At 40.9% G+C, this 12,187-nt stretch overlaps 1 protein-coding gene across 7 annotated transcripts in view; it reads right to left on the bottom strand.

Annotated features, from left to right (window-relative positions):
- BID (BH3 interacting domain death agonist) overlaps positions 1–12,187 on the bottom strand; it is a 98,670-nt gene that overhangs the window by 5,543 nt on the left and 80,940 nt on the right. For all 7 annotated transcript variants that reach the window (XM_077169563.1, XM_077169568.1, XM_077169564.1 and 4 more), the window contains 2 exons: positions 8,745–8,884; positions 6,717–6,929 (listed from right to left, as the gene is read on the bottom strand). In XM_077169563.1, coding sequence (XP_077025678.1) covers positions 6,717–6,929; positions 8,745–8,884 — 353 coding nt within the window. The remainder of the gene's footprint in view (positions 1–6,716; positions 6,930–8,744; positions 8,885–12,187) is intronic.

The raw sequence follows: 12,187 nt of genomic DNA, 5'->3' as shown, positions 1-12,187 counted from the left end.
TGAGAAACTGCAGTGAAAAACTGGAAGTAACTTGCTGGGCTGCTGCAGATGGGGAAAGCCATGGAAGTCGTCTTTCCCAAAAACAGAGGGGGCATGGCCCAATTCTGATCAAGCCATTGGCTGGTGAATCTAGACTGCTGGGTCCCATGCCAGACACCACCACTGTGCCACTGTTTAGCCCTATGTCAGGGGTGGATTCACCAGAGGGCTAAAAATACCCCACCTTCTTAGAGCTGCAGGCAGTGGGTTGCAAAAGAGTGCCACTTGCTGAACAGGCCAGGAAAGTACACCCCTGGGTAGGCAGAAAAAAGGCTTTTTGAAGATTTTCCTCACCAACTCCCCGGGACCCTTAGGAACTGGTCTGCACACACTGAGTCACTGGCCCCATTTTGGCTGGGAAATACTGACAAACCAAGTGTCAAAGAAGAGCCTTAACACAAGCCCAATCAACAATAAAATACTAGATGACAGAAACTGACCTTCAGAATAATCTCATGAAGATAATCAGATGCCCAGTTATCAGCAAAAAATTATAAGCCAAACCAAGAAACTGGAAGATACGGCCCAGAGAAAGGAAAAAACGTCAGAGGAAACACAAAATTTGGAAAAACTAGCCAATCTAAACAAATTCAAGGAGATGACAGAAATCATAGTTAAAGAAGTGATGGAAGGAAGAATGCACTTGGTGAGCATGAAGAAGAATGTGAAAGCATGCAAAGAAAAGTAACAATGTATGTGAATAAAAGGCACAATAGATGACAAGAACTCTTTATCTGGAAAAATTGTCCTTAAAAATGAAAGACAGTTGTGCGGGCCACAGTGGCTCAGTGGCTCAGTGGCAGAGTTCCACCTGCCATGCCAGAGACCTGGGCTCTATTCCTGGTGCCTGCCCATGTTAAAAAAAAAAGGGGGGGGACAGTTCAAAATATTCACAGGTAAACAGAAGCTGAAGAGTTTGCTAATAAGAGCCCTGTACTATAAGAACTACTAAAGGGAGTTCTGCTGGCTGAAAGAAAGGACAGGAAAGAGAGGCTTGGAGGAGAGTACAGAAATGAAGATAATCAGTAATGGTAACTAAAAGATAAAAAAAGAGACAAAAAAAGATGACATATAAAAGTCAAAGGATAAAATGACTGAAGTAAGCACTACCTTTAACAGTAATAACATTGAACATTAATGGATTTAACTCCCAATCAATAGAAAAAGATTGGCTGAATGGATTAAAAATACGCTCCATCTATATGCTGTCTACCAGAGACTCACCTTAGACCAAATATTAGAAATAGGTTGAAAATGAAAGGTTGGAAAAAGATTTTCTGAACATACAGTATCCAGAAAAAAGTGGGGGTACTTATATGGGACAAAATAGATTTCAAATGCAAAACTGTTATAAGAGACAAAGAAGGACATTCTATATAATAAAAGGGGCAATCCACTAAGAAGAAATAATCCTCATAAGTATATATGCTCTAACCAGGGTATCCCAAAACACCAGCACTACTGGAGGGAATAATAGACATCTCTGCAATAATAGTTGGTGACTTCAATATACCATTCTCATCAATAGACAGAATATCTGGACAAAGGATCAATTAGGAAACAGAGAACTTTGCACCCCAAACAGCAAGATACAAGTTCTTCTCAAGTGCTCATGGATCATTCTCAAGAATGGACCATATTTTGGGAAACAAAACAGGTCTTAATATATTTAAAGAGACTGAAATTATGCAAAGCATTTTCTCTGAGCATAACAGAATGAAGCTGGAAATCACTGGCAGGCAGTGATTCACAAATATATGGAGAATTCACAAATATATGGAGCTTAAACAACATACCTTTAATCAGTGTGTCAAAGAAGAAATTGCAAGAGAAACCAATAAATATTTCAAGACAAATGAAAATGAGAACACAGCATATTAAAACTTATGGGATGCAGCACAGGCAGTGCCAAGAGGAAAATTTATAACCCTAAATGCCTACATTAAGAAGGAATAACCAAAATCAAAGGCCTAACTAACTAGCACATCTTGAAGGAACTAGAAAACGAACAGCAGGCTAATCCCAAAACAAGCAGAAGGAAAGAAATAAAGATTAGAGCAGAAATAAATGAAATTGAGAGCAACAACAACAAAAAACACTAGAGAGGATCAACAAAATCAAAAGTTCTTTCTTTGAGAGGATCAATACAATTGACAAACCATAAGTTAGGCTGACAAAGAGAAAAAGAAGATGCAAATAAAATCTGGAATGGGGGGGGGACATTACTACTGATCCCACAGAAATAAGAGATCATAAGAGGATACTGTGAACAACTGTGTGCCAACAAACTAGACAACTTAGATGAAATGGACAATTTACTAAATTATACACAAACAAACTACAGTGACTGTTAGAAGAAATCACAATTAAAGAGCTTGAATCAATTATCAAAAACCTGCCAACAAACAAAAAGCCCAAGACCAGGTGGTTTCACAGGTAAATTCTATCAAGAAGAATTAATACCAATTCCGCTCAAACTTGCAAAAAGTTGAAGAGGAGGAACACTACTTAACTCATTCTATGAAGCCAATATCACGCTAATAGCCAGACAAAGACACTACAAGAAAAAAAAATTACAGACCAACTTCTAATGAATATAGATGCAGAAAATCCTCAACAAAATACTTGCAAATCGAATCCAACAGCACATTAAAAGAATAAGGCACCATGATCAAGTCTGTTTTATTCCAGGTAGGCAAGGGTAGTTCAACACCAGAATCAATATACCACATTAACAAATCAAAGGGGGAAACCACATGACCATCGTGATTGATGAAGAGGCATTTGAAAAAACATAGCATCCTCTCTTGATAAAAACACTTCTAAAGATATGAATAGAAGGAAACTTCTCAACATGATAAAAGATATGAATACTCACAGCTAACATACTGAATGAGACTAAAAGCTTTTCTTCTAAGACTGGAAACAAGACAGGGATACCCACTGTTACCACTGTTACTCAACATTGTACTAGAAATTCTAGCTAGAGCGCTTAGAGAAGAAAAAGAAGTAAAAGGTATCCAAATCAGAAGGATAAGGTAAAACTTTCACTATTTTCAGATGACATGATCTTATAGCTAGAAAGTTATGAAAAATCTAAAACAAAGCTACTAGACCTAATAAAAGACTTCAGCAAAGTGGGAGTATCAAGATAAACATGGCAAAATCAGTATTGTTTCTATACACTTGTAGTGAGCAGTCTGAAGAAGTAATCAAGAAAAAAATTCCATTCAGAATAGCAACTAAAAGAATCAAATATCTAGAAATAAACTTAACCAAGAATGTAAAGGATCTTGTACACAGAAAACTACAAACATGGCTAAAACAAATCAAAGAAGACCTGAATAAATGGAAGGACCTTCTATGTTCCTGGATTGGAAGACTAGATATTGTTAAGAAGTCAATTCTACCCAAGTTGATTTTCACAATCAATGCAATCCTAATCAAAATTCCAAAGACCTATTTTGAAGAAATGGGAAAGACAACTGTCAAACTTATTTGGAAGGGTAAGGTGCCCCCAAAGAGCCGAAAACATCTTGAAAATGAAGTTGGAAGACTTGTAACTCCTGACTTTAAAGCATATTACAAAGTTACAGTGGTCAAAACAGCATGCCAGTGGTATAAAGATAGATTGCTCAGAGGAACCTAATTGAGAGTTCAGAAACAGACCCCGTTCATTTACGGTCAACTGATTTTTGACAAGGTTGCCAAGTCCAGTCAACTGGGACAGAACAACTCTTCAACAAACAATGCTAGGAGAATTAGATAACCATATACACACTTTATAGAAAAATTAACTCAAAATGGATCAATACCTAAATACAGGAGCTAGGACCATAAAACTCCTAGAAGAAAATGTAGGGAAATATCTCTAAGATCTTGTGATAGGTGGTCGTTTCTTGGACTTTACACCCAAAGCATAAGCATTGAGAGAAAAAATAAATAAATGGGACCTTCTCAAAATTAAATATTTCTGTGCTTCAAAGGACCTTGTCAAAGAGGTGAAAAGGCAGCCTACTCAACAGGAGAAAATATTTGGGAACCACATCTGATAAGGGTTTAGTATCCAGAATCTATAAAGAAATCCTGCACCAATAAAAAGACAATACAAATGTAAAATGGGCAAAAGACTTGAACAGACATTTTTCCAAAGAGGAAATACAAATCGCTAAAAAACGCATGAACAGATGCTCGACATGACTAGCTATTAGGGAAATGCAAATCAAAACCACAATGAGATATCATTAGAATGGCTACTGTTTAAAAAAAAAACAGAAAATTACACATTTGCTGGAAATGGATGCTATTACACAAACAGGAAACTACAAGTGTTGGAGAGGATGTGGAGAAATAGCAACACTTATTCATTGTTGGTGGGAATGTAATATGGTACAGGTGCCGTGGAAGGCAGTTTGGCGGTTTCTCAGGAAGCTAAGTATAGAACTGCCATATGATTTGGCAGTCCACTAGTTATATACTCAGAAGAACTGAAAGCTGGTATGTAAACAGACATTTGCTCACTGATGTTCATAGAGGCACTATTCACAATTGCCAAAAGATGGAAACAATCCAAACATCTGTCAACTGATGAATAGATAAACAAAATGTATATATATATACATGAAATATTGTTCAGCGCTAAGAAGAAATGAAGTCCTTATGCCTGCAACAACATGGATGAACTTTGAGGACATTATGTTGAATGTAATAAGCCAAACACAAATGGACAAATATGGTATAATCTCACTAATGTGAACTAACTATAATGAGCAAACTCAGAGTTAATATATAGAACATAGGTCACCAGAAGATAGAATGAAAGCAGAGAACGGGGAGCTGATACTTAATTTCTGAAGAGTTTTAAATAAGGTTTGATTGTAAATGTTTGGAAATGGAAACAAGTGATGGTAACACTTTTCTGGGAGTGTAATTAACAGCACTGAACGTGATTATAATTGAAAGGGGATTATAATTTAGGGTTGTGTATGTCACTAGAAGGAAAACGTGAAGATGAAATATGGAACTCTATAATATTGTGAACCTCTTTTGAACAATGTAGGTGCTTAATAGTTCAAATATAAGAATATCTTCCATGAACTATAATAAATATATGTTACTATTACAAGGTATTAATAGGATGGTATATGGGGAAAAAAAACACCTAATGTAAACGACGGATTCTAGTTAACAGTAATATTATAATACTCTTCCATCAATTGTAACAAAGGTACCATTCCAATGCTAAGTATCAATAATAAGGAGGTATATGGGGAAGGGGCATGGGGATTTTCTTTTTGGAGTAACGAAAATGTTCTAAAATTGATTGTGGTGATGAGTCAATTCTGTGACTACTGAAAACCACTGATTGTACATGCTGGATGGACTATATGGTGTGTGTGCTTTAAAAAAAAAATTGAATGAGAAGTCATTGATTTTAAATCTATAATTTATAAACATGTAATGTGTGCGAACTAAAAAAAGGTACGGGTATAAACATATACAGGAACATAGTTTATGTACACTATTGAACTTGGTTTCAAAGCAAATGAGATTTGTTATGGATTTTTAGGATGTTAAATTTAAGCCCTATAGTAACTACAAAGAAACGAACAGAGACTATGCAAGATTGTAGCCTGAAATTAGAGTACCACTTGCGAGGGACAGGGAACAGGGGAACAGGAGGTTAAGGCATAATGGGTTTACGGTTTCTGTTTGGGAAAGTTTTGGTAATGGAAGGTAGTGAGGCTACCACAATATTGTGAATGTGATTAATCCCATTGAACGGTATGCTTGGGAGTGGTAGAGATAGAAAAGACTGTGTTGTCTATATGGACCCACAGTTTTAAAAAGAAAGAGCCAGTGAGGAAACAATGACAATTAAATGCAATACATGGGATCTAGCAAGGGAGGAGAAATGGCTCAAAGGGACAGACATTATTGGAACATTAGAAAATATTGGAATATAGATTGTAAGCTTTAAATTTTTGAACTTGATACCTGCACTTAAGGTGTATACATAGTGAATATCCTTTTTCTCCAAAAATGTACATGGCAGAATTAAGTGTCAAGAGGCATGATGTATAATGTATAAAGTCTACACTCAGGTGTTCAGAAAATGGATTCATAGACCAAGATATAGATAGATGAATGATATGGCAAATGTGGCAAAATGTTAAAATTAAAATTTTAATTAAAAATGATAGCTCTGGGCATCTGGGGGAGTTGGGTAAAGGTATGCTGGAGTTCTTTTTATGGGGTTTATATTGTTTTTCTAATTGTCCCATAAGTTGGAAAGTATTTTTAAATGAAAGGCTAAAAATGAGTACATAACAGGGCAGTGTGATGGTGACTCAGTGGCAGAATTCTCGCCTGCCATGCTGGAGACCCGGGTTCAATTGCCGGTGCCTGCCCATGCCAAATAATAAGTAAATAAATAAAGCTTGTAAAGCTCAAAAAGAGGTGTTTGTTATCACTTTCTACTATATAACCTTCTTGCTCATGAACGCAAAACCAAGCCATTCTTCCTGAACAGGAAGGTCTGTAGCAGCCTTCTTGTGGCTTGCTCCCCAGAGTCAGGAGGACAAGAAATAAAAACAGCTGTGCAGCAGCAGGCACTGCTGAACAGCTAGACTTTGGAGCGAGAACTAAGAGGACTCGGTGAGAGCACTGGGTCTTACATTTCTGGCTAGGCTCCTCACATAGGTGAGCAGGTTCTGGTTGATAAAGTTCACAGTAGTGCGAAAGACATCATGGAGCAAGGACGGAGTATGATCAGCCACTTTTTTGGCCAACAGCATGGCCAACATCAGCATGGTCTTCTCCTCCTCCATGTCACAAGGGTAAGTCCGCATCACCTGATCCAGGACAGCAGCCAGATAATTCCTTCTGTCCTGTGCAAGGTAAAATCAGAACGGCCCCACAGAATCTGGTTTACTAATATTCTTTCCTCACAAAGGAAAAACTGTCCCAAACAACACCCGAACAACAAGTGTGAAAAAGCATACTTCCCTTTCAGAGACAAGCATTTATGAACTAGCTAGGGAGTTGGGCGGATAGAGTGAGAAACAATTTCATTTTAAAGGGAACGGAAAGGGAAGACTGGGGTCACTCCCTGGAGTGATTAAATTCAAGTTCATGTGCCATAATCCATTCTAAGATGCTAATGGAATATGAGATGTTAAGTCATGCCTGCCCTGAAGACACTTAAAAATCAAGAACAGTTAATTACCCACAATGTCTTATGGCCACCTTCCTGGTATAGATAGACCTACTAAAGGGAGGGAGATAAAGGCGGCTGCATGTTGCATTCCCACCTACATAGGAGAGACAGACTACAGTCCATTAGACTTGAAAGGATCTTCTTCAAGCTCATCAACTCCCATCCAAAATCAAATAAGAGAAGTTAACCTAGTGTCGGGGAGGCAGAGCACAAGCCAAAGCTTATATGTTTTATGAGAGCTGCTACTGAACGTGCAACCCAGAGATCACTGGAATGGGACAAGCCTCCCTGGAGGACAGGAGACTTGACTTGGCTGAACCTTAAAGGATGAACAGATTTATAGGTGGTGAAAGGCATGTGTTTGCAGCTGGTAGATGTCAGAAAAAAAAACAGAGCCTCTCCTCTAACTCCTGTAGTTGCAGGCATTTATTTGATAGACTTGGCGTACTGGGGGCTCCCACTAGGTCTCTTCAGGAAGGCCACTATGCCCTGGACTTCTCTTTTTATCCCTCATAGTGCCATGCAGATGGTGGAAGCCCAGTAAATATTTGTACATTGACTGACCACAATCAAATAGCCTGAGCAGCTGGTTAAAATTTTGCTTTTCTTGTCACACCTGGGTAAGTGACAAAGTTCTCTATTGGCATCTCTATAGAACTCTCTAAAACTGAAAAAAGAATAAGATTTATTTCTGGAAGAGTCATATATATTATGCTAACAGTTATTTGAAGTTTTTATCCTTAAATTCTTGACTCTAACTTAAGGTTGGAGGTTTCTAAATGTACACTTAATCTTCTGAAAGACACTGAACCCTGCTCTGACTCAATTTCCAATTCTTCTGTAGAAGGCCACAGTGGTATTTAGATTCAGTTGTCAACTTGGCCAGGTGAAGATGCCTAGTTAAACTGCTGTGGACATGAGCCGATGACATATGAACTTTATCTGTTCCTGATTACATCTGCAGTCAGTTAGGAGGCGTGCCTGCTGCAATGAAGGATGTTTGAGTTAATCGGCTAGAGCTTAAATGAGAGAGCTCAACATAGCATAGCCTAAGCAGCTCAGCATACCTCATCTCAGCACTCTCAGCTCAGCCCAGGCCTTTGGAGATGCAGAAAGGAATCACCCCAGGGAAAGCTGTTGGAACCCAGAGGCCTGGAAAGAAGGCCCACAGAGATCACCCTGTGCCTTTCCACGTTAAGAAAGAACCTCCGTTGAAAGTTAGATGCCTTTCCTCTGAAGAGCTATACATCAACTAAATAGATCCCCTTTTATTGAAAGCTAATCCGTGTCTGGTGTGTTGCATTCCGACAGCTAGCAAACTACAACAGCCACTGAGCCCCAGACCTGACCATCAGGAACGAGGTCACCTCACCAAATCCCAGTTTGCCTGACCAGAGACCCAGGACAAAGTTTATTGTTCAGCTGACACTGGGAAAATCCCATCTATTCCAGAAGAGGCACCAGAGAGCTTTCTCCCCTCACTGACCTCCTCTGACAGGTTCACGTTCATGAACTGCTGGGCCAGGTTATTCACCAGTCCCGGATGGATGTTGCTGTCCATCCTGTCCCCTATTGCAGCGAGATGCCTGGCGATGTTCTGGATGATTTCCTCTTGATGTTCAGAGTCTGAATGTTCAGGCAGGGGGTAAGAGAGACAAAGCAGACTCAGAAAATGGCCCTGTGAACACCCTTACTCCACCCTATACCACCCCCAGAAAAAGGAAAGGATTCTGTTTCAGAACAAACCAAGTTCCTGTCCCTACAGCAGCCATGGTGATCTGCAGAGCATTTGGCCCACTTTCCAAGAGTCACAGAATAAAGACTTGGGGACTAGTCGTTCAGGGAGCAAGAACAGGGAGTGCCCTGAATGAGCAGAAAATGAGCTCAAGAAGCAACTCTCTTACTGACTGAAGATCTAAGATCTACCCACAGGAAGGGTGAGTGAGGCTATGGGCATTCATGACTGAGCACACCCAAGGCATGAGCCTGGCAGCAGGCAGCCTGCACCGCTGTCAGCTCCAGACCCCAATGTCCAGGGTCAGGTGTTGGCCTCAGCTGTGTGAGGACCAAGGACCAAGGCCCTGTAGTCGGAACACACTTTAGTCCACATCCACCCTTCTCAGTCACGAGACCATGAACTTTCCTCCCCAACCTTCCCCACAAGGCAGTTGTGAAGATCACACCTTCCCCAACCACATCCTCTCTGACAGCCCAAGTCTTCACCATGACTCAGAAGACCCCATCTAATCTGCCCCCTGTCGCTAACTGGAAACTTTCCCTTGCACTTAAAGTCCCATTCTCCACTATACTGGTCTCCCCACTTACTGCTCCTACCTGGATGTCTTCACTCTTCCTTGCACTTGACTTTCTGCCATACTCAGAGGGAGACTTTGCTCTGGCCCATGTCCCAAACAAATATCCACCCTACCAGAGCCAGGCTTCTTATTGCCTCTCTCTCCTTTTGCTCTCCTGGCACTAGCTACCATAGGATACAGTAGAATTTACCAGTTTATGCTACTTGGCTGACTCCTCTGCCAAAATGTAAGCTTTATAAAGGCCATGATTCTTTCATCTGTTTTGTTCACAACCAAACACCCAGCACCTAAAACTTTGCACAGCACATAGTAGGTGTTCAATAGTTGCATGGAAGAATGAGAAAACGAAAATGTGACTGAGCCAGTACCTAGCTTACTAAACATTCAATAAATGCCAGCTATTATTATTTCTCCCATTAAATTTGATATTTTTTTCTGTGCTTTCAAGTCCCTTTTGGCTTATTTACCCAGGATATAAAGCTCCTTCTTATCTTAGCCTTTGCGTACACCCTTAATCACTTGCCATGTCCCACCTTACAGGGCAGGTACGCCTGTCTCCCTTATCCATCACACTGCTACCGCTTGGTGTGGGGCCCTGCACCACCCCTGCTCATTACAATAATCTCCTAATCTCATTCCCTGCTCCCTATCTCCCTACTCCCCAGAAATATTCTCTACTCTCCACAACATACTTCTCAGAGCTGAGACTAAGGCAAAGCAAGCAACGAACTCATGTGCAAGACTTAAGGAGGCATCGGGGCTGAGGGCCCTAGGCACCTCATCTGTCTCTTTCCTGGCCATGGTGCTTCTACTTATGAATACATCACTTCTCTACTCAAAACCTTCCAAACGCTCATGTCTGCTTAAGTGACACCTCATAACCCAGCCTCAACTTACCTTTGCCCTCATGGGTCACTATTCCCTTCAAATGTTCTAACCAGACTTAACTATTCATTCTGCCTTTTACGGACTCTGGGCTTTCCCATCTTCAGGATTTTCCTTAAGCTGCTGTCATTCCCTTGTCCCAACTTCCAAAAAGCCAAACTGTACCTATCCTTCAGGGCCCAGATCAATTGCAGTTGCATTGATGAATGTTCTCCTGATTCTCCACATAGCAAAAAGTCACCTTTTCTAGCCCCCAAAGTCCAGAATCTGCATCTCATGGAATTTCTCCTTTCCACCTTTTAAGTTACTCATGCCCATTCTCCTCTGACAGATGAGTAAAAAATATGGATAAAAAATAAACAACAAATAATAGGGGGAACAAAGGTTAAAATAAATTGGGTAGATGGAAATACTAGCAGTCAATGAGAGAGGTAAGGGATATGGGATGTATGAGTTTTTTTCATCTTTCTTTTTACTTCTTTTTCAAAAAAATGATCATGGTGATGAATACATTCTGTGTGATAATATTGTGAGCCACTGATTACATACCATGTATGGAATGTTTGTATGTTAGGAATGTTTGTGTGTTTGTATGTTGTTTTATTAATAAAAAAAATTTTTTTAATGAGAAATAAAAAAAAAGATTTGTGTCTGATTCATCTGTGTCTAGTTTAATGAATGAATGCAATGCAATCGAGATGTCCAGAGCCTCTGCTCTGCCATTTGCTTCTAAGTCTTGCCAGGTACTGAGCCTGCATGCCTGGTTTCTACTGTGTGTGTCTGGGCGGCAGGGGAAGTGAGGTGGTGTTAAGTGTACAGCCCCAAAATCACTTTTGCAAATGCCATTGGTCAAGCCAGGCTTTGCAGTTTAAGGGCAAGGGAGAGTGTGGAAAAGAGTGGCAGAGCAGCAGGGGGTATGAGTGTAAGCAGCACAGTATGCACCTCAACCTCAGGCTACGCTGGCAGCAATAGCCTCTAATACTAACGCCCTTCCTGCGCCCACCTCTCTTCTTGAACCTTTCTAAAGGAAGTTGGACATTGCCAAGTGTTTGCTCCAATTTAGGGCGGGCCAGAAGACACACTGGCAGAGAGTTTTTGGCATACCCTAGCAATCAGGGAATCACTGCCCCATTCCCACCTGCCCCATTTAAGGCAGGGCTAAAGGTCAAAAGGCTAAATGGGCTGTTGGTCTCCCCCAGTGCCACTAGAGGGCAGTGCACCCTTCCATATCAGTATAATCTGAGGCAGCTCAGCAGGCCTGGGTCTACCTGAGGCCTTCAATCACCCTAGGCTTTCAGGACAGTGACGCCAACCAGGGGCTACATCAGAAAAACCTAGGAAGTTCCCCACCTAGGACCTTCTGGTCAAGGAGTTGGAGTCGAGTCCAGGGCCTGTGCCTTCTGAGAGACTTCCTCACACAATCCCAAAGTGCACATCATTGAGAAACTATTTTAGGGCCAAGTCTAGGAGTGGCAGCTCAAAGGCCTTGCCAGCCTGCTCCAGTCTTCATCTTAGGACAGCCTCTGTCCATGGAGGTAGCACTGGTGGCAGAGGAGAGTTAAAAGAGAAGCTGGGAATAGAGCTCAGGGACTAAGGTCAGGAAACGGTAAAGTCAGCAAATTGATGCAACTGTGGGCAGCAGTCCGGCTCTAAGTCCTGGCTTTCTGTGCGGCTCTGCGGTACCCACTGACCGGACATTTGGGGCAAACCATTTACCCTCCTTTGGGCC

This window comes from Tamandua tetradactyla, chromosome 7, assembly GCF_023851605.1.
Source record: "Tamandua tetradactyla isolate mTamTet1 chromosome 7, mTamTet1.pri, whole genome shotgun sequence".
Lineage (NCBI taxonomy): Eukaryota > Metazoa > Chordata > Mammalia > Pilosa > Myrmecophagidae > Tamandua > Tamandua tetradactyla.
Note: the sequence above shows the minus strand (reverse complement) of the source record. Positions and strands in the feature narration are given on the sequence as shown.